General features: G+C 37.3%; 1 protein-coding gene across 1 annotated transcript in view; it reads left to right on the forward strand.

The window, feature by feature from the left end:
* LOC118573392 (solute carrier organic anion transporter family member 6A1-like) overlaps positions 1-24,235 on the forward strand; it is a 78,507-nt gene that overhangs the window by 45,544 nt on the left and 8,728 nt on the right. The window contains exons 8-10 of the mRNA XM_036173689.1: positions 913-1,108; positions 5,401-5,554; positions 14,627-14,814. Of these exons, the coding sequence (XP_036029582.1) occupies positions 913-1,108; positions 5,401-5,554; positions 14,627-14,814 (538 nt within the window). The remainder of the gene's footprint in view (positions 1-912; positions 1,109-5,400; positions 5,555-14,626; positions 14,815-24,235) is intronic.

Raw genomic sequence — 24,235 nt, forward strand, 5'->3', positions numbered from 1 at the left:
TGCTATTGGCCATTCAGCTCTTTATTAGACCAATCAGGTGTTTTAGACAGGCACAGTCACAGCTTCACAGAGTTAAACAAATGCAACATAAAGAATACAGTACATATTTGCATCATTAAACAAATGTTGAACAGCATAAACAAATGTAACACATCTTAAATAAATATTCCACATCTTTTCTTTCACTTCATTTCATTTGTATGTATTTATTATGGAGTGATTTAATCTTGTGTTTGTGTTGTATTGGTGTTTTTTTTTTTCCTCTACCCACTACTACACATTGTGGTCTACATTTGGATCTGATTGGATTGCAGTATTGTGTGAGTTTACTTTGCTATTCTGAGTGATTTCTATTTTTCTATCCTCCTCTTTTTTCTTAGTTTTCCAGCTCATATCCTACCTGTGATTTTCTCTTCCTAAGTATTTATGCTAAAGTAGAAAAACCATAGCTTATACTGTGTATTCTGGAGTTTCACATTGTAAGACTGCTCATGTTGATCTTCTATGAGAGATCTCACTGAGTTGGTTCACAGAGACAGCCTATTATTACAATTAAGTCTCTTGCAATAAGCCATACATTCAATTACTTAAGCAATAATATTTCTCAGTAAGACAGCTCATAACTTCTATATGGTATGGACTAAGTTCCTGGCTTGAAGTAGATATCTAGTGTATAGGAGCAACACATCACCATCCTTACCAGAATCCAGTAGACCTATAATGGCTTCATCCCTATCCACAAAATTTATATATTATGAAGTCTAGATTTATTCAGTTACTACATCATCTAGATTTTGGTTTTGTTTTGTTTTAAAATCTGTATTGAGATTTAGCGGGATTGTCATCTATGTGTAATTTTTCTATTCTCTCAAATGTTGCTTTTAAACAGTGTTTTTGTCTTCCTTTTCTCAGGAGTTATTGTACTTCCAGGAAATGCAGTTGGCCGCTTTGTGGGAGGTTTAATTGTTGACAGGCTGGAGATGTCTTGTAAGAACAAAATAAGATTCGTAGTGGTGACGTCTACTGTAGCACTCATGCTTTTAGCTTTAATCCTTTTTGTAGAGTGTGAAACAGTGGAATTTGCTGGAATCAATGAAGATTATGATGGGTAAATATAAGAGTTTGTATGCTAGATTTTAAAATTATAATTAAGAAAATATTTTTCAGAAAAATGATCCAGTAACCATATATATTTATATAAGTCTTGGAATTATTAAACATGTAAATGAAGTATAAAAGAGAGTTTTACTCTTCATATTAATGGTATATATCTCAGAGAGATGTGTGTATCATATATTCATGATAGAATTAAAACTAGAATTTTATGTTACTGTATGTAGCAAGTACAAGATGGTATTAGAATATGTATAAAGTGATTTGGTAGCATTATATGGAGTGAACAGACTATATATTTAGAAATATATATATATATATATATATATATATATATGTGTGTGTGTGTGTGTGTGTGTGTGTGTGTGTGTGTGTGTATACATACAATAACATGTAGTGAAAAAAGAAGTCATGAATTAGAAAGAGTGTGTAAGGCTTGAATGGAAGAAAGGGAGAGGAGAAACATACTTATATTTTATCTCCAAAAAAAAAAATTAAAGACCAAAAAAATTACATATAAATACTATTAGTAGGGCTAGAGAGATTGCTCAGAATGCCTGCTATTCTTCCAGAGAGCCTGAATTTGGTTCCAAGAATCCATGTCAGTTGGTTGATAATTATCCCAGGTCCAGGGGATCTGACATCCTCTTTTGTTGTCTGAGGGTACCCACCCCCATGACATGTTCTTATACAGATACATGCATACTCACAAATAAAATGTAATAAAAATAATTTGAAGATGTAAAAATTGTATTTGATTGAGACCTTTAGATATCTATATGTAAAGATATAAACTTGGATTCCTACTTTGTATTTTACAGAGTAATTTAAAATGAATCATAAGCATATATGTAAAATATTTTCTAAGAATATGAGGGAAAATCATTTTACTTTGAAGTTAGTAAGGATTTCTTTCACATGACATAAAACACATAATTGAGGAAGAAAATTCCAAGTTGGACTTCATAAAAATTAAAACCTGCTTTTTCAAGAACTTTTTCTGTTTTTTTTTTTATTGTTGTTTGTTTGCTTTTTTGGTAAGGGGGTTTGATACAGGGTCATACTATGTATACCTGGTTGTTCTTGTATTCACTATGTAGACTAAACTGGCCTCGAATTATAGAGATCGATCTGACTCTGCTTTTGCTTCTGACTCCCATTTCCTGGAATAAAAGATGTGCACCATCATACCTGGCTTTCAAGGACTTTTTGTTTTTAAAATCAAAGGCACCAATTGTAAAAAGATATTTGAAAATAACATATACAAAGTGAAAGATTTGTTTCTGATCATATAAAATCCCTAATAGCATTTATATTAGTAAAAAGAAAATAACACAATAAATGACAAATAATTTGAATCTACACTTTCCTTTCTTCAAATTTTATATATATGTATACACACATACATGTTTGTATATATTTCCCACATATATATGGAAAATATGCAGAAATAAATTCATTACCATTAGTCACTAGAAAAATGTGAACCAAATGTCACAATCTTAACTATTGTTCCCATATCAGAATGCTTAAGTCATTAAAATCATACTGTTAAAGAGGAATGTGGAGAACAGTTGAAACTCCTGTAGACCGCTAGCAGAAATACAACCATAAACTGAGGGGATCCCTGAAGGTGTCGTGCAGGGAGCGTAATGAAATGTGAAGAGGTGCGAATGAAATCTCAGTTCAGATTGAATTTGTCAACACTGATCAAACTTAGGGGAGCCTGATGCTGTTTTGTCTCTTTTCCATTTTTTGGGTCCACACTGCTCAGGTGCCATCCTTTCCCACTTCTGTTTACTAAACTCCATCCAGTTCCTCATTCCAGATGTTTCCATTCACTGTGCCCTTCTACATTCACAACCCTTCTGCACTATTTCTTTTCTCTCAAGTCAGGTTGGTTTCCACTCTCAGTGTATTTCCATCTTCGTGGGATAATTTATACATGAGGTAAGTTCATGCTGAGCCCCAACCTTCCTGCTGTGTTTCAGCTGTTAAATTTCTTATAGACTTTAACCATGACTCTCCAGAAAGCAACTTAAAGAAGAGAGTCAATCCCTCAGTAGTGATAGGGCAGTTTAGGGTGTATCCAATTGACTTAGCCACAGAATTTAATCATGTTCTTTAAATTTATCTAACATAAAAGATAAGCACTCACTGAGGCATTGCTTTGATAAGCAGGAGAGGAGAATGTCCTCCATATACTGAATAACCAATATCTCAGGAAATTTAATCAGCACAAGCTTAAGGCATTTATGACTTTTAAATATTTTTATCCCATGAAGGAACCACTGAAACTAAGTTATTCCTGCTATGAAGGAGAAGGAAAAACAAACAAACTAAGCTCCGTGACAGTCTGGTCCTAGCTCAAGGTACAGGTGGTGGAGCTCCATCTGCCTTTCCTTGAACTGAGGTGTTGCTACTCTGAACTAGTAGGGTCTGAGCTGGCAAGAGGCAGGCAGAGAGAGAACTCTGAGTTCTGGTGCAATCATGCAGGAGGGCGAGCCGGAAAATTGTGTGGCTAGCCTGGAATCTGAGTCCATTCTGCCTGCCCTGCCAAGATGTGTATGACAGAAAATCCCTTCTTCCTTCTCTCCCTCCCCTTTTTCCTTCCCCATCTCCATTTTATTAAATAATTGACAGGGATTTTTTTTCTCCCTTCTCATGGGATTTCTTCATATCAGTTCCTAGGCATATAAAGTTGCAAAGCTATAGCTCTGAATATTTTGTTTTTCTGGCTCTTAACAAACATTTCAATAATTCTACAGCATGTTTTGTCACAAAGACTGAGAAGAGTCCATGTTAGTACCACTCTTTCAAGGGTTGAGATCCCTTTTCAATGAGAGGCCTGAGTTTCCTGAAACCCTAATACCTATTTAAAGAAAACTTTCCTTACCTTCCAGGAGGGTCATGTGCCCCACAATTTAGCATTCTTAGGTGTCACTGCAGATAGTGAAATGAACCAAGAATAGATGAGAATGAAAAAAAAAACTCAGTTCAGATTGACTTTGTCAACCTGAATCAAATTTTGGGGAGTCTGATGCCAAATCAGGTATAATGTCAGCATATTTAAACACAGTATAATTTTGAAAAACATTTTCTGGTGTAATAGGATCCCCAGCGCACAAAGAAGCATAGTTACATTAAAACTCAACTCAAGGTCCATGACATTTCTTCCAAGAAGATGAGTTATAGAGATAGATGATCTGTGTTATCTGAAGAACATAGGAAAGGATTTGGCATGGTTATGGTCATTCATATAGAGTGGAGATCATATAGGCTATTAGCTACCTCTGTCCTTGTTGTAGGAGCCTGGGAGAGCCCCTAGCTTTACAGGTAATGTAAGAATCATTTAGATACATCTGGTCCTGGCTGTAAGTGCTCAATATTGCCTGCTCAATGGATAATGCAGATCACAAGATTTTTAATCACTTCCAATTTCCAGATTTCTGGTTGGAAGAAAAGTTCTATGTCCATTCCTTTGAGATGAAAGTCCTGTGTACTTAGCATTTCTGGTTTCCCTGGTGATCTTTGAGCACAAATAACTTTGTGCTCCTAGTAATAAACCACTTTGGAAAAAGTGACAGTTTCTTGAAAAGTTTAATAAAAAAAGGAAGTGGTAGCTAGAGAGTTGTTTCAGTGTTTAAGGACCCTTGTTCTCCTTCTGAGGACTGAGGTTTGGTTGCCAGCACCCACACTGAGGGGCATAACTGTCTCTAAGTCTAGTTCCAAGACATTCAATGACACAATTGTGCTTCTGTAGGCACATCCCTCACATGGCACACAAATACACATTCCAACCAAACACACAAACATACACACATAAAAGAGTTCTAAAAAAGTTACATGAAACCTTTCCAACTATTTAAATATGCTTTTAACACTAATATAAGAATCATGGAAACCTATGTCCATGTAAGAGCAAATAAAGATCATTTTCATGTATTTATATGAACCACTTACATGCCTGGTGCCTCTAGAGACCATAAGAGGACATCAGATTCCTTGGAACTGGAGTTAAAGGTGGTTGGGAAATGCATTGTGAATGTTGGAAATGGAGTTTTGGGTCTCTGGAAGAGCAAGCAGTGCTCTTAAGAGCTAAACCATCTCTCCAGGATTATCAAATGGTATACTCTTAAATGTGGGCTTTATTATTTTTTTAGACTTCAGAAAACCTGTGGAAAAATTATTTAAATGAGCACATGAGTGGATCTTATTGATATCTTGACATGTGCATTGATAATTTAAATGATGGTGCTATAATTGTTTTTAATCTCAACTTCTCAGGTCAGGTCAATTTGGAAATCTCACAGCTCCATGCAACATGCAGTGTGGTTGCTCAAGCTCCATCTACACTTCTGTATGTGGAAGAGATGACAAGGAGTATTTTTCTCCCTGCTTTGCAGGCTGCAAGGCTTTAAAATACTTAGAAAATGAAGAGGTAAATTTTATTTATTATGCTTCTTGCTCTCCAGTACCATGCTCAATTTGTAGACAATGATTAGATTCTTCTCCCACTGCTCTCTAAAAATTTGCTCTTCTATTTTTCTTATTTTTAGTCTTAGAAACACAGAAAGAAACTAAAAATCCTGTGCCTTTTTTCCTCTCAGAAGGGAAGACAGCAGTTTGTGCTTTCTGAGTTCCCTTTCAGCTGCACTCACTGAACTTTGAACACAATCTTTCATATACCAAAAGATTTTCTGGTGCTATTCTGTGAGTCAGCTTTCCTTCAAATCTGCCTTCTGCTGGGATTCAGAAGGCCTACTCTGTATTTTCCTGCTATTTCTCTATTTCTGCTCCACAGTCACTGAGATATGGATGAAATTTTTGTTGGTGGTATTGAATCCACTGCTCTGCATCTGAGCCTTTACACCCCTGGTTCCTCGTTTTTCGACTGTATACTAGATCTTACTATATATACAAGGCTTTCAGAAAACATATCTGACACTCTGGAAAATTCAGATCCATACAGAAATCACATGAATGAGAGAAGTATGGCTTAACTGAATTGAATCTTCTGAATGGGGATGTTGCGGGGAGGAAGGCTGGGGGTGGGAGGAGGAAAGATATTGGGATTTGTGGGTGGTCTGTAAAATGAATGAAAAATTTCTTAATAAAAAACCCCTCTAGTTACATCTCTTATAGCATGTCCATGAAATTTATTATTTCTTTGTCTGCTGATAATGCCTACAACTGGTTTAATTTTTCCCTAGTCCTTCTTCTGTCATAAAGAGCAATCGAGTATTCTATTACTTGTCTGAGTTTGTAGAGTTTCCTTTTTTGATTTTCTGTGTATGTACATTTTGATGTAAGTGTGTATGTGTGTGAACATGAAGCAGCTATACACAGCTATGATAACATTTGATACTTAAAAATGGAAAAAGTATTCAGTCTCAAAATATGTGAATAAAGTAATGGTCAGAAGCCAGTCTCTGAGTCATTCCTTAAGAGAGGTCCACCTTGGTTTTTTTAGGCAGTCTTTCACAGATTGGAGATCTCCAAAGAAGGACCCAGGGGTGCACACACCTCTGCTTTTACAATAGTGAAGTTACAAGCACACCACCAACCTGGGACTTTTATGTGGATGCTAGGGATCAAACCTAAGTCCTGATTCTTGGTACTTCAATGACAGAATTATCTGCCCATGAACATTTTGTAGTTGCTAATTATGTTTTTTTCAGTTTCTATCTTTTAAATAGTAAAACAATATGGATCTTGGTACTAAAAATCCTGTGCCTTTTTTCCTCTCAGAAGGGAAGAGAGCAGTAAATAGGCATATTTACTGATTCACACACACACACACACACACACATATACATTCATATATGCACATACATATATTAGGTCAATATCTTTAGTAGCATTTATGATTTAGTATGATGAAAAGGTTTTTAACAAGCATTAGTATATAAGCATTAGTATAAAAATTTTTTTGCCTTTATAAAAATCATTTTTCTAAAGTGCTGTATGTTAAAATAGTATTTAAGTGATTAAAATATGAGAGAGATATAAAAGGAATAGAAAGGTATTATAAACTCCCATATAAAGTTTTCCATACTAGATCCTCCCCACTTTTATACCCAATTAAATATGCAGCCTTCCCTTCTCTCTATCATTAGAAAAGGACCAGGCATATAATAATAATAATAGTTAGAATATACAATACAAATAAACCAGAGTAGAGCAAAACAAACTTTGAAGAAAAATGGCTAAAGTGAAGCACAAGAAACACATGCAGATGCTGAGAGACACACATTTATATACACAGAAACCCCATGAAAACAAAATTGAAAGCCATACCCTATAAGCAAAGTATCTATGGGGTAAAAATAGATAGACAAGTAAATAAATAAATTTCCCAGGTAAAGTATTATAAGACAAAACCAATAATAACAACAAAATACAAACAACAAACCCCTCATAAATAACATTTGTTTTTTATATTGGTCAGTTACTGATGGGCATGCAATCTGCCATTGAGAGTAGTTTGATTGCCTAGGAGACTTGTCTGGAAAAAAGAATTTTTTCCTTTACAAGTGGATGTCCATTGGAGACAGTTCCTGGAATAATTTTGAGGGCGAGTGTCTACTTCCCCCTTTAGAGCTGGTTCTCACTCTCTGCATACACATGGATCTCTGCATTTGTTCCTATGTGCTACAGGAAGAAGCTTCCATGATAATGCCTGAGCAAGACACTGATCTGATTAGTGGATTGTCATTAGGAATCATTTAGTGGCTATGTTCCTTTAACTTAAGAATAATATAATAATATTAGGTTTTCTCCTGGGTCTGTGGCCTATGTGGTCATATATTTTTGGCCACTAGGAAGTGTGACAAGTGGTTCCATCTCATAGAATGGGCCTTTTATGGTTGGTTACTTCCACAGAATTTATGCCACTGTGGCATCAATGTTACTTGCAGGCAATACACTTATTGTAGATCATAGGAATTATAGCTGGATTGTTATTTACCTTTCACCTTTGGTAGCCTGGAGAGTAGCTTACAGTACCATGAACACTAGTCCTAGTCAGTCGGGGCAGGGCTCTATGTAGGCACCGGCACAATTCTCTACATTTGGTGAGTGACATAAGTGTTGTCTTCAGCAAGAGAGCCTTGTCATCAGTTTGTGGAGAGCAAGTTATCGCCTTGGAAACAGCCTGAGTTGTTTGAGAGTTCTCATGGGGCCTCTTTGCCCAAAATTTTCTTGTGTAATCAATTCCCTGAACTGGATGTTTCATTAGGTGCTAAAAGATATATAGGTGGGGGTTTTTCTCCCTTGTGATTTGGAGATTACATTGAGATTTCTTTCATGCATGTTTTAAGAAATGTATATTATCTTTGTGTATGACATTTCAAAATTCCCTGAGTATTAGCTGTCTATCCCCAAAATCCCTCCCTTCATTCTCGCTTGTCTCCCCCTCCCCATTTGTTCCTCCTATCCCTGTCCATTCATAACTATTTTGTTTCCCCATCCTAGGGAGATGCATTGCTTCTCCTAGTTCCTGACTCTATATCTAACCTAGGAGATTCTACAGATTGCAGCCTGCTTGTCATTGTATTAATAGCCAAAAACCACCTATAACATTACATATTTGTCTTTTGAGGTTAGGATTAACTCTCTCAGGCTGACTTTTTTTTTTTTTATACTTTCATCCATTTAGTTGCAAAATTTATGAATTTTTTTTACCACTGAGTAATATTCCATGGTGAATGTACCACCATATTTTTCTTAACCATTTATCTGTTAATGCACATCTAGGCTGTTTTCTAACTCTGGCTATTATAAATAGATCAGCAATGAATATGTTTGAGCAAGTGTCTTTGTAGTAGGATGTAGAGACCTTTGAGTATAGACCCTAGTGATATAAATGGATCTTGTGGTAGATCTGTTCCAGCTTCAAGAGGATTTGCCACACTGATTTCCACAAGATGGCACTCCTACCTGTTCATATATTTTTAATGACACACATTATTTTTCACATTTCTTTTTTTTTTTAATTTTTCTTTTTTAAGAAATTTATCCACAAATTCCCCTCCTCACTCCTCCCACATGCAATCCTTTTCCCAAGCCACCCTGCATCCCCACATCCCCCAAATCGAGGTCTCCCATGGGGAACCAGCAGAGCCCAGCATACTGAGCCTAGGCAGGTCCAGCCTCTTACCACTGCCACAAGGATGTGCAAGGTGTCACACCACAGGCACCGGATTCCAGAAGCCTGCCCATAGACCAGGGACAGATCCCAATTCCCCTGCCTGGGTGTCCACCAAACGGTTCAAGCCAAACAAACATCTTCTGTCCCCAGAGGGGTTAGTCCAGTCCAATGGGATCTCCACAGCAACCAGTCAAAAAATAAAATTGTCCCCAAAGGGAATGGCACTATTAGGAGTTGTAGCCTTGGTGGAGTAGGTGTGGTTTTGTTGGAGGAAGTGTGTCACTGTGGGGATAGGCTTTGAAGTCTTGTTCTCAAGCTTCACTCAGTGTGATAGTTAGTCAACTTCCTGTAGCCAGCAAGATGCAGTACTCCCAGCTCCAGCACTCTGTTTGCCTACATGCTGCCATGTTCATCTTTATGATTATAATGAACTGAACATCTAATACTGTAAACTAAATGTTTAAACTGTAAATTAAACCCTCAATTAAATGTTTTCTTTGTAAGAGTTGCCAAAGTTATGGTATCTTTTCACAGGAATAAGAACCTTAAGACAGAGCTTGGTACCAGGAGTGATAGTCCTGAACATGCATTAGTCAGGAGGACTTTGGGCTTTGGTACTTGGGGTCTGGAAAGCAATGGAATGTTTTAAGCACTGTTTAGTGGAGCATACTAGGAAGAACATGGAAGATAATGGTGATGATAATAATTTGAAGTGTTGGGAGTTGGCTCAAGAGGTTTCAGAGAAGAATTTTAGGAAGTTGTCTAGAAATCGTTCTTGTGATATTTTGGTGAAGAACATGGCTACCTTTTGTACTTTTCTGAAGAGTCTGTCTGAGGTTAAAGTGAAGAGCTCTGGATTAATTCTCATGGCAGAAGAAATTTCAATATAACCTGGTATAGACTATGTCTTCTGATTTAAACTTTTTAAAAAACTTTTTCAAGACCATATTCCTCTGTGTAATAGTCCTAGCTGTCCTGGAACTAGATTTGTAGACCAGGCTGGCCTCAGACTGACAGAGATTCCCCTGCTTCTGCCTCCCAAGTGCTAGGACTAAAGGCATGCAACAGTACCACCTGGGTGTCTTGTGTTTTTAGTGGTAATTCTACTGAAGTTTATAATGAAAAAGAACAAGTTAAGCAGGATAAATTAAAAATTGTAAAATTTGAAGGAAAGAAGAGCACCAAGAACTTGAATGGAGCTTAATCTTAAGTTCAAGAGATAAGTAGATTAAGAATTCAAACAAAGAGAGCAATGAAATCAGGGCATGACTCCCACACCAGCTAAGTTTCCAACTTGCGGAATGGAATTAAAGAAGAGTTCAGAGCCAAACATGTTGGTGCTAATTCCAGCACTGGGAAGGCAGAGGCTGGCAGATCTCTGAGTTTGGGGTCAACTTGGTCTAAAGGTCAAGTCAAGGACATCCAAGCATAGGTGGCAAAGAAAAACAGAAAACAAGGGGCCATGTTCTAAGTCCCAGTATGGGGCAAAACTTGGCAGCTTTGGCCATGTGGTTTGGCTTTAGAGTCAAGAATACAAGAAATGGGTTACAAAAGTTGCCTCTGTGCATAAGGACAGCTACCAAGGCTAGGCATGTGTCCCTGAATGGAGGCCATTTTGTGAATCTGTGAAGTTGAGGTGGGGACTGCCTTGGAGAGCCCAAGATGGCAGACATACCAGAGTTGTGGAATACATGCTGGGGAGAGCTACTAACAGGGAGTGGAACCAGCCCAAGAGAAAGAAGTGTGCTGCAGTCAAACCTGAATGGAGCTGGAGATCTGAAGAGCATTTTGACATGAGACATGGAGGGGCAAAGTCTGGATTTTGCCCTGCTGATTTTCAGTCTTGCTTTGGTCCAGTATTTCCTCTGTTACAGTATTTGTTACAAAATTCTGCTGTTACACCTATTTTCTGAAATTTTCATTTCACTTTTAGATTAGGATGCTATGATTTCACAAAATCCAAATATCTAGCAATATGATCCATACTATATTCTATTTCTCATAGTTTCTTGTACATATACATATACAAATTCCATCAGCCATATCTGGAAATATACTTGTACTAAGAGAAGAAAAGCAGTTAATCATATAGCTCTGAAAAATACTTAAAATGAAGTATTCTGAGTTCTCTTCTGGGGAGGCTCCTCTTGCTTGATGTACACTGCAGGTATAGATTAACTTGCTTCGTTTTCTCTTCATGAAAACATACTAGTATGTGTTTTTTTGATAACAGTATGACTAATATGCTTACTTCAGTTTCCAGTTTTCATCTAAGTACTAACCTTTCAAGTAATTCCTCATCTCCATCCCCATGTCTCTGACTTTGTGTATCTCATCATTTGATTTTATTCTCCACTCATCACTCCCCCCATGGATATTTCTACCTTGCCCTCTAAAAATAGCAGGAGTTTTCTTTCCAAGCACTACTTCCGTTTTATTTTATCCACTGACTAATGTCTATCCACCTAACCTTGCCCCCGACTGCTTGCTTCCCATTAAGTGGCCACAGAAGAAGTAAATATCTTCTTTTTCCTCCTATGATTCAGGGCCATTCTGATCTCCTTCTCCCAAGTACCTCTCATTGATATTTTTCTCAATAGAATATATTTCTATTGTGCCTCCTTGTTTCATTCCCGTCTAGCCTTAAGACAGTTCCTCTCATTCCTGGCAGAACGTTTAGAGCTTGGGTCACTGATGCTCTGTCTAACATGTCTGAAAATTTTGAAATTCCTCTTGAGGGCCTAATTTACTACTTTTATATTTCCTTCACTCCTTCCTTCCCTATAACATTGCATGAATCCCACTCCATTTGACATACTTTTGTGCTTCTATTGAGCAAACCATAGCTGATTTCTCATCAGAATCTACTCTGTCGATGATTTCAGTATGAATTTTCTCACACAAAAGTAAATCCATTTATTCCCACTATTGCTAAAACAAGGACTTCTCTAATTTTTTAATTATAGAGTATAAAATTCTAAAATCTTAACAAGAGACAATTAAACTTTGTTTTCAGTCTGGCTCTTAGTCACCTTAGTTTCTGTGATTTATAGACAATTACTGCACTGCATTCTGGTCCTTCAGCTCAGCTCAGCACACTTCTTTACATGTGTTCTGTCCTAGAAGTCAATCATAATACTAGGGGCCTATAATGAAATAATTTGTGCATATCAGAATGATAGAAAAAGAGAAGTGAAATCAAGAGTCGGCAAATGACAGACAGACAACACACTCGACAGTGGTTTGAATCCGCTGCAATTTTACTATCAAGTCATACAAGGAACAACAAGAGCTTGGCAATAATTCAATTACATCATCTTTTAAAAGCAGCAAGCACACAATTATTAATCGATGCTAGACATATCCCTTCACCCACAGGAACTTCATGGCCCGAAGAGCGTCTGTGATTTCTAAACTTAGAACAGTTTCTTGCCTTATGTAGACTCTTGGTGGTTGCAGCCATCTTACCCCAGCAGTTTCCCATGCTGAACTTCCCCAGTGGAGGGGCCACCATCTGCCTCCTATGAGATAACTTTCTCTACCATAAACCACTTTAGTTGGGATTCCCAAAGGATTCCTAGTGGGTGAGTGTTCATTCCCTGGAAGTGTCTGAACTTTATACTTTCTTTATCTAGCAGCTCGGGTTTTTTAAGAAATAGCTCATTTTGGGTATCTGATTCATCACATCCCCAAAAGTTTTATTTTCTTTCCCACTCTATTCCTTTAGGAGCTTACAGAAGAGGGGGATCTTCTAGGAAATTCTTTTCTTGACTATTCTTTCTCATAATCTTAACCAGGTCATCGGTTCCTAGCCCAATAGTCATGCCATCATGAGTCTGATTAAGATCCATGTCCAGCTTCCCATATCCTCCATAGTTCACAACCCAAGCATTCATTAACTTTCTGTGCTTCATAGATTAATTAGAACATTATACAGAACCAATAGCCCAGGGAACTCATGATCCATGAAGTATATCTTCCTCGAGAAGGAAGCATAACACAGGCACTCTGCCAAGGACCTCCAGGGACCTTAGTCCCATGTGACACATATCTTCCATCTGCCATATTGACGCAATTGTTCTTGACACATGGAGTACACTGGAGTTGGTGTGGCATTGGGGGAACTATGTCTCTGTGGGTATGAGCTTTGATGTCTCATATAATCAAACTACCCTTGTGTGAGACTCAATTCACTTTCCATTGCCTGAGGATCAAGATGTAGAACTCTTAGCTCCTTCTTTAGCATCTTGTCTGCCTGCATTCTGCCATGTCTCCCCATGATGATAATGGACTAATAGTCATCATGTCTCTCCACAGCAATAAAACCCTAAGACAAGCTCCAAACACTATGTATTTCCTCTCTCTCTCTCTCTCTCTCTCTCTCTCTCTCTCTCTCTCTCTCTCTCTCTGTCTGTGTGTGTGTGTGTGTGTGTGTGTGTGTGTGCTTCTGCCTACCTAGTGTTGGGATTACAGTTGTTGTTCTGTGTATTCTTGAAAATATATGATTTCAGAAACAATATATGTATTCTATTTAACAAAAATCCAACTCTGTCATGAGTATACACAAAGCAAAGTATTAACATGGTTGTGCAATCTTTCATAGTTGGGTTATTGTCCATATTTCAAATCTTGTCTAAAATTTAATTTTATTCATTCCATAATTTATTTGCTCTTAGATCACAATCCTATCCAATGATAAAACTATCATACTATGACTATTATTTCTTAAATTGGTAGAACTCTTCCTCATTTACTATTATTATACACCCACAAACACCTACACATACTGTAATGCATTGACAGGTCAAATACTTCAGATTTTATAACTAATATTGTATTTCTAAATAAGGTATGGCAAGTCTATCATGAGTATATTTATTAAAACTAGGCAGTCTAAGATGGATGTGATTGCAAATGCTTTTAATTGCAGTACTCTTAAAGCAGAGGCAACTAGAACGCCGCAAGTTCCAGTCCAGACAGGGCTGCATAGCGAGACCTTTCTCTATGGAATTATGAGACCAGGAGAAATAGTCTTCTCCAGGGAAACACCCACCAACTGGTTATCCAATACCCAATGGTCAACCCCCAGATCACACATACAAATAGTCTTATACAGAGTTAGCAAATTGCATTAAGCAAAAGAGGCTATGAATGTGAAAGGAAGACACATGGAAGGTTTTGGAAGGGGGAGAGGAAGAACAAAAATATTATATTTTAGCATCTCAAATTTAAAATGTTGTAACAATGAAAACACTGTGCAACCTCCCTTTGGATATTGATTTGATTTTTATTTTTGTAATAATGAACGTATTGTGTCCTGTCTGTTTCTGAAATGCTCGTTTTTGTGTTCAATATCTGTAGACATACTACAATTGTTCTTGCATCAAAGAAGGATTGACAACTGTAGACACCGAGGGTGATTTTGTTGACGCCTTTGCTGGAAAATGCAACATGAAGTGTCATACGTTACCTTTGTTTTTTGCCTTTTTCTTGTCTTCATTGATATTTTCTAATTTGTCTAGCATACCTGTCACCTTGATTATCCTCCAGTAAGTATATAATTTTCATAATTATTACTAATAATGTATATATAAGAAGGATACATTTAGAAATAGTTCAGATTATTTGTGTTTTATACCTGTAAATATAAGGAGAAAATGGTTGTATTGATAAAATTCCTGTGTAAGTATAATTTTTCCTTTTACTTGTTAATTATTTGCATGACATGTGTAGATGTTACATTTGTTTTCACTTTCATTTGAAAATAAGATACATAGTATTGGAATTTTCACAGAAAACTTTCTAATTTTGTAGAAATTGTAGATATTTAGTCACTAATAATGAAATAAACCTAATAGAAACTTAGATTACATTTATTAGGTATAACACACACACAAAAAAAAAATCCATAAACAGGAAGATTTTTAATTGTAACATAGATGAGTGTAAGTTGGTTCATTGTTATGGATATTAAACTCTAGTTCTACATTAAAAACTCAGCTATGAGAAAACAGAGTCATCAACAAAAGAACACAGTAATTTTGCAACTTCAATTTATCATTCTAAATGGAGCCCACATTTGTCATTCATGTGTCCTTCCAGAATAGATTAAGTCTACCTAACATTAATCTTTATTCTAGGAATAGAATAAAAGAGCACTCACTATCTAAACTTACGGTTTGTCAAGAGGTTAACAAGTATATTTGCATCCTAACTATCTTGTAAAATCTGACGATTTAAATGAAAGCAACATTTGCTTGTTTCTGGCACGATCTCAGTTGCTATGGAAACACAGACAGAAATGGTGGCATGTCACAACAAGCGTGTGGTTCTGACGGGGAAAAGCATGATGGAGAAAAAGAAGGAAACATGTGGGAGAGAAAATGGGTGCGTTTGCTCAAAACATGTATAATGAAATCCTTTACCATTGACAAGCAAAACTGATGAGATACAACTTGTTATGTTTTGTTTTACATTGTTGGAGTCAAGCATCTTGTTTTGGTCTTGGTGGACAAGGTCTTCCCATATAACCTAAGCTTGCCTCAAACACATGATCCCTCTGCTTCTGCCATTCTAGTGCCGGGATTACCATTCGATGGGCATCATGATAGGGTAGTTTGAAGATAGCAAAGAAAATGGAGTTAAAAGCAGAACCTGGAGAAAAGAAAGTGATCATAGAACAGTGGTATATAGAGATAATATGATAGAGCATCTTTAAGAAGTAGTTAGCTGTGTTAAAAGGGTGACAGTTATAATTGTGGTAGAATAGGCAGAAACATGGGATCATGTTCACACTTCCCATTTGCGCAACTAAAGGAATGATAATTCTAGTAATTAAAATATAAAACTAGAGGGAAAATGCAAAAGAACGCTTATTTGAATGGATGAAATGCCTCAGTGATTAAAGACACTTTCTGCCAGGTCTGAGGACCTGTACTCAATCCTCTGAACTTACATGGCAGAAATAAATGATCACCTCTTGAAAGTTTTCCTCTGACTTCTGCAGCATCCCCTTTCTCTCCCACTCTCAGGCACACACACACACACACACACACACACACACACACACACACACACAAATGATTAGTATATAATGAATATGACTTCTTTAAAGTTGATGTAAAATATCCCAGCCATATGTCCTCTCTTCAGAGAGACACGATTATAATATTCCTGAAATATGATTTTAAATCTTCGCATTTTTATTGTCACTAAAAAGACTAAAAATAGCACACTCCAACACACATGCACTTCTATAAATTATGCAATAAACAAAGCAGACAAATGAAATAGCATATACAAAATTGAAGCAATACTGGAATTTCAGCTAATACATTAACAATGATGTTAATAAGGACTGTGCTGACCTCAGCCCTCTGGGTACAGAAGCTGGGGCATAACAAGTTTGCAAACATCCTTGGTTACTCAGTGATACCTTGTTCAAAAGGAAATAGAAGAAGAAGAAGAAGAAGAAGAAGAAGAAGAAGAAGAAGAAGAAGAAGAAGAAGAAGAAGAAGAAGAGGAAGAATTGTGAGAAGAACTAAGAATTCACGGATGTCATGTATTTTGTTCATATAATTCTGATAAGAATGTGAGGACTTCACTTTGCTCAATGTTTTTGAAACAGAGCTGAATGCAAGCAGACAAGGGAGAGGCTCTTGAAAATGATGTCAGAAAAAAAATGCCCAGGATGTCCATGATGTAACAAATTTCTGAATGTGAAGAAAATTAAATGATCACCAAATGAATGCCTAATCGTTGAAAGCATGACATTTCACAAAGTCTCAGAAGCTTGTGGATGGCTATGGGAATTCACTGAAAGTAGGACAGATGGAGAAGTTTTATCATCACACATGGGAACTAACTGTATTTTCTAAATCAATAGGGAAGAGAATATTTTGGTTTTGAAGCTTGAAAATGGTCCAACCAACTTGTCAGAAGATTTTAGATATAGCAAAAGCCAGTTCCAGATAGGAGGTTTACAATTAAGAGCACATGCATTAAAACATCAAAGCAGTCTCAATAAATGAATTAATGATGCATCTTAAGGTTCTAGGAAAACAAAACAAAGCTAATACAAAACAAGTAGAAAGAAATGGAGGGTGAGGATACAGTGCTATTTGGAGAGTACGTACTGAGTATTCACAGAGCCTAGGGCTTGATTCCCAGCACCACATAAGCCAGGAGTGTTGTTATATGCCTCTACTACCAGCATATCCAAGGTGCATACATACAGATCAGAAGTTCAAGGTCAGCCATAAAGAGAGTTAGAAGACAGCCTAAACAAAGAAACAAAATCAAACAATAAGGAGAGAAAAAGAGAAAGAGCAATGGAAAGAGGGAAAATGAAAGGAAAGACAGAAATATAGTAAATAAAGAAACAAATAAATAGTTCTGAGTTGAAATTAATGAAAGAGAGACAGAATAATGCAAAAGATCAATAAAACAGAGTTGGCTTAAATAAACAGACTATTCCTGGCAGCAGGACCAGGACTTATCCCAGGTGCATGAACTGGCTTATTGGAGCCCATTCCCTGTGGTGGGATACCTTACTCAGTCTTGATACAATGGGGAGGGGCTAGGCTCACCTTCAACTTGGTATGCCAGACTTTGTTGACTACCATGGGAGGCCTTACCCAATCTGAGGAGTGCATGGGGGTAGAGTGGGAGGGAGGTGAGGAGGCAGGAGAAGGGGAGGGAGGGGGAACTGGGGTTGGTATGTAAAATGAAAAACAATTTAATAAATAAACATATTTAATAAAAGAACAGACTATTATGAATAAAGCTTCTATGAACATAGTTGTGCAACCATATTGCCTCATCCAGCCTTAATAGCAGAGGAGATGCCTCTTATGCAACTTGATATTCTGTGGTTGGCTGATATCCATGGGAGGCCTGCCCTTTTCTGAAGAGAAATAGGCGGGGAGGAGTGGATGGGGTGGGGGAGTAATGTAAGGAATGGGAAGAACTGGGCAGAAGACAAGGAAGGGGAATTTTGGTTGTAATATAAAAACAAACAAACATAAAAAACTGCATGGACAAGATTGATGAGCTCTTATTCAAAGTAACAGCATTTGAGCCTGGTAAAATGCCTAAGTAAGAGACAAAAAGGAAATATTGCAAAATATACACCAAAATGTAGAGGATCATTAGGGGACACTGAATACTCTAATCATGAGGGAAATGCAGATGATATTAATAAAATTCAAGTTACATAGCACTTATTAAGATTAGGAATATGTGAAAGAATCTGGGTAGATTATTGGTAAGCAATGAGACATCCCCATTTAAAAAATTAGACAATTTCAGGCCAGTTTCATACATAAACTTCACATGTAAATGTAAATGATTCTGAATAGCCAAAACAGTAATAAACACAAAAGTAAATGCTTGAACTATATACAATTTCAAACTATATAACCAAGCCATAGTCACACAAACACTGTGGTACTAGCACAAAAACCAATATTGAGAGAAATGAAAGAGAATAAAGGACCCAGAACAAACCTGTCTAGCAACAGCAATCTGATTTCAACAAAGGCATCCCAAATTTATGTTGCGGAAATAGATGTTTCTGTTGAATACAGCCTCTTCAGCTAATGGTGCTGAGAAAACTGGAAGTCCACATGCAGAAGCATGAAGCTGGTTCAACACCAAAAGTAAATGTGAAATGAATCAAAGATGTTTACATGAGATGGCAAGCCAAGAATGACATTATAAGGTAGAAAATATTTTAAAGGCACCTCAAGATATAAACATAAGCAATGTCTTTCTGAAAAGGGCTCCAACAATTCAGGAACCAAGAACAATATTTGGCAAGTGGTATTTAATCATATTTAAAAATCCCCAGATCTGTCAGTCAAGAACATAATTAAGAGAAGGAGGCAGTCAACAGAGTGGGAGAAAATTGTTTCCAGCTGTACACCTGGCAGTAGATTGATATACATACCATATGAACAACGCAGAAAAATGAAGCACAAGTAATTCAGTGGACAAATGGGGAAATGTAACCTACAGACAGGTTAAAGAAAGAAGACAAATGTGTCTGCTGCTGCCCAGAGGAGACAAATGTGCCTGTTTTCAGGCTTCCAGCGAAAAGCTGTTGTAGTTTGCCCAAAAGATGAAGACTATAAGCAGAGGACACAGAAGAAAGCAGAAGTAGAGGGGAAAGACCTACCAGAACATGCTGTCCTTAAAATGAAAGGAAACTTCACCCTGCTAGAGGTGGCTGAATGCTTTAATAAACTATGTTGAACTTCAGAAGGAAGAAGCCCAAAAGCTCTTGGAGTAATATAGGGAAGAAAGCAAGAAGGCACTGCCACCAGAAAAGAAGAAAAACACTGTCTCAAAGAGAGCAATAAAAGTAAGATTGGCAAGAACCAGTTCAACACAGGTGGTGGCCACAGAGGCCATGGAGGATTCAATATGCGAGGGGGCAATTTTAGAGGCGGACCTCCTGGGAACCATGGTGGATATAATAGGAGAGACAATATGCCACAGAGAGGTGGCAGTGGTTGAAGTGGGGGAATAGGCTATCCATACCCCTGTGGCCCTGCTTTTCTTGGCCGAAGTGGTTACTCAAACAGAGGTTATTACAACAGAGGTGGGATGCCCAACAGAGGGAACTATAACCAGAACTTCAGAGGATGAGGAAACAATCATGGCTAAAGAATCAATCTCAGGGCTACAACCAGTGGCAGCAGGGTCAATTCTGAGGTCAGAAGCCTTGGAGTCAGCATTATCACCAAGGATATCACCAAATAAAACGAACTGATACATATTTCTCCAAAACCTTCACAAGAAGTCGACTGTTTTCTTTAGTAGGCTAACTTTTTAAACATTCCACAAGAGGAAGTACCTGCGGGTTCCTTTTTTAGAAGCTTTGTGGGGTGATTTTTTCTTTTCTTTTTTGTACATTTTTAATTGCAGTTTTAAAGTGAATCATAAGAGAACCTCAGCATTGTGCACATTAAGAATGTGTCAGTATTTCAGGGTTCTACATTTTATCTGTAAAATGTGACTTTTTTTCTTATCAAAACAAAAGTAAAATGTTGCTTTGTACCTGGTGTCTTTTATTAAGCATTTACTCCCCATTTCTCACAGGGAATAACAGTCAGGAGTCATTGTCACAATAACACAGCAGTGTTAGCAACCAGATTCATGGAAGGATTAAGGTCCTCATGAATTGCATAAGATTCTGTACTGCTCATATTACACTCCATTCTCTCTGTAAACTGGGGGGTAATAGTGGAAGGGAAATTTCTGACATACCGGGAAGGCTATTCTTTTTTTCTGTTTAACAATGCATTGGAAAAATTGGGAATGAAGATAAAATTTGGAACCAAGATTGAGAAGATGGAGTGTATGTAGAGGGGCGATTAAAAATGCAAACTTGGTTGCATTATATGTGGAGGCTCAGACTTGTGAAGGTTAAATACCATAAATTTTCCATTTTGACTCTGAAAAGAAAGCTGGTTTTGCCCATTTCTTATTAAAAAAGACTTGTTGTAACTCCAGTTGTCTAATGGGATCTATATGAAGTTAGCTATGTCTGTATGCTCTTCTCTCACAAAATACTGTATAACTAGTGTGCTTGTAGTAAACTCCACCATCTTTGTAAGCTAATGAAATTGTGAGTCACCAATTTATATCTTTTAAGCATGTCAGTTCTTGAATGGGTATCTGCTTTGCCTGCTGATTTCTTTTTCTTTCTAAAGAAAGCGGGTGGAGAAATTAATTTAGACATTTGTTTGCAATAAAAAGAATTCATTTTAAGGTTAAATTTAAAAAATAAGTACAAGAATCAAATAAATAAAAGTAGAGCTATACAATAAAAACAAAAATTGTCAAGCATTTTAATCATAAGGTAAATGCAAATCAGGATCACATTCAAATTTTGTATTACCCAGTAGAATGGCCACATTTAATAAATCAAAAATAATGAGGATGGATGAGGGAAAGACATTCCTTTCAGCTGATAGAAATATAGCTTTGTTTATGTACCATGAAAATCAGTATTGAAGTTCTGCAAGAAGATTAAAAATATAATTACTCTTTTATCCATTTATAACACTGTAGGTACAAATTTAAGTAACTAAAACTCAAAGTAGTAACAGTAACTGAATACCATGTTCAGTGAGCAATGTTTACAATACCCAAAAAGTAACAATATGATATACAAAATGGAGAATGTTTTGACCATAAAAAATTAAATTGTATTATTTGCTGGAAAGTTATTGGAACTGAAGACCATCGGGTTAAGTGAATAAGGACAACTTGGACTATAAAGCTATGCATGTAACATCTCACGTATGGAATCTATTTCTTTCACGTCATGAACTTAGATGTAAATTCTTAGGGGACATGAAGGAACTGGAGAAAGGAAGGTGAGGAAGGAATAAGAGGGTGGAAAAAATGTAAGCACATCATATACTCAGAATCCATTCTTTTGTGCAACTGGTATCTATAATGAAAAGGATTGAAATTTCAGAGCATGGTGGTCCAGGCCTATAAACTGAGGACTTGTGAGGCAGAGATAGGTAAATCTTTGTGAGTTCAAAGCCAGCCTGTTCTACATAGTCATTAAAGGCCAGCCAGGGTTACTTAGTGAGACACAATCCCAAACCAATTTAAAACCAAACAAGAAAGAAAAACAGAAAGAAATGTTAGCTAGGAATATATTGTTAATGTACACATCAATGAACATAGTTTGCAATTTATAAATGGTGGGGTGATTCAGACATAATTGAAGCAACACTGGAAACAAAAGCAATTAAAATGATCACCTTTAAGAAATGGAGAAGGGTGGGAAGAGAGAGAAGACCAGAAGGAGAACTGTTGGTAAATGAAGGCAGGTGTGTAAGCACCAAAATCTCTGTGCAATGCCTGCTTCTTGTTCTGCTTTCCAAGTGTGCATTCAAATTAGTACTCTAAATTCTGAAAGCTGGCAGGTCCCACAGCTGGCCAGCAGGTGAGAGACCTGGCTACAGCCTGCACCACTTCTGCCACCCCACCCCCCACTGTATCCTGCTCCCCTAAGATCCACTCTACCACCCTACCCCACCCTCGTCATTATTCTTCCTGTAACCAGCCATCACCATCACCTACAACTCTAGCAGACTACATACACATAGGCACAACTCACAAAAAGAGCAGGTGACTGACCGGCTTCCAAGCTACACTGCCCCACCTTCCACACCCTAAGCCCCAAGTCACAGCCCATGCTCCTGCCCTTCCCATCTCAGGCTCAGTAAAGCAGCTGGGCCTTGCTGTCAATATCTCTTTATTGGCAGACCTCCCTGCATCTCCAGCAGACTACCTAGGCACAGGCACACCCCACACCAGCTGTTAGAACAGACTCGATAGGCACAGGTAGAGCCCACATCAACAGAAGGACAGGAGAATATGCTGAATCTTGGCAACTGAATGGCCACGAACCTTGCCTGAGACAACCCTACAGGACCCAAAGATCTGCTAATCATCAGAAACCTTGGTTATTCTGGCAAAAAGACAATAAAGGAAACAGAACACAAGGAACAAAACACTCATCCAACAAAGACAACATAAGAATCCACACCAATAACTATAATCATCCCAAACTCAGATGCGGTAAGAAAACATTAAACAACAGAAAGAGCAGTATGGTACCACCAGAACCAGTGATCATACAACAACAAGTCCTGAACATTCCAATGTAGGTGAGGCACAAAAAATGAGCTCAAAAATAAACTTGATGAAGATGATAGAGGCCCATAAATAAGACAAAATAATTCCTGCAAAGAAATAGAGTAAAAAAAAATTATAAGAAATCAATAAATCCCTCAAAGAAAGCCAAGAAACAACAATCAAATAGGTGAAGGAAATGGTTCAAGACCAGGAAATTGAAATAGAAGCAATAAAGAAAACACAACCTGAAGGAATACTGGAAATGGAAAATCTGGGTAAGCAAACAGGAACTACAGATGCAAGATCACAAACAGAATCTCAGGCATTGGAGCTACAACAGAGGAAGTAGATTCATTGGCCAAAGAAAAGGTTAAATCCAAAAAATTCCTAACACAAAACATACAGGAAAACTGGGATGCCTTGAAAAGACCAAATCTAAGAAAAATAGGGAGAGAAGACAAAGAAGAATCCCAGTTCAAAGGTACAAAAAATATATTTAGCAAAATCATAGAAGAAAATTTTCCAACCTAAAGGAGAAATGCCTACCACGTTACAACAAGTTTAAGGAACACCAAATTAGCTGTGCCAAACTTGTCCCCTTATCACATAATAATCAAAGCACTAAACATACAGAATAAAGAAAGAATATTACAAGCTGCAAAGGAAAAAGGCTAATTGACATGTAAAGGCAGACCTATCAGAATAACACTAGACCTCTCCACAGAGGCTCTAGAGCTAGAATTCCTGGAAAGATGTTTTGCTGACACTAAGAGATCATGGATACCAGCCTAGACTATTATTCCCAGAAAACTTTCAATCACCATAAATTGAAAAAACAGGATATTTCATGATAAAACCAGATTTAAACAATACCTATATACAAATCCAGCACTACCGAAGTACTAGAAGGAAAACTTCAAACCAAGGAAGGTAGCTGCACCCAGGAAACAAGGGTATTAGATAACTCACACCAACAAAACTCAAAGAAGGGAAACACACACACACACACACACACACACACACACACACACACACACTGTCACCACTACTATAAAAACCAAAAAAATAACAGGTATTAACAATCACTGGTCATTAATATCTCATAATATCAATGGACTCCATTCACCAATAAAAAGACACAGGCTAACAGAATGGATGTGAAAAGACGAACCATTCTTCTGATGAACATAAGAAACACACCGCAATTTCAAAGACATACATTACCTCAAAGTGAAGTGTTGGGAAAAGCTTTTTTTTTTTTCGAGACATGGTTTCTCTGTGTAGCTTTGCACCTTTCCTGGAACT

The sequence above is a fragment of the Onychomys torridus genome, chromosome 23 (assembly GCF_903995425.1).
Source record: "Onychomys torridus chromosome 23, mOncTor1.1, whole genome shotgun sequence".
NCBI lineage: Eukaryota > Metazoa > Chordata > Mammalia > Rodentia > Cricetidae > Onychomys > Onychomys torridus.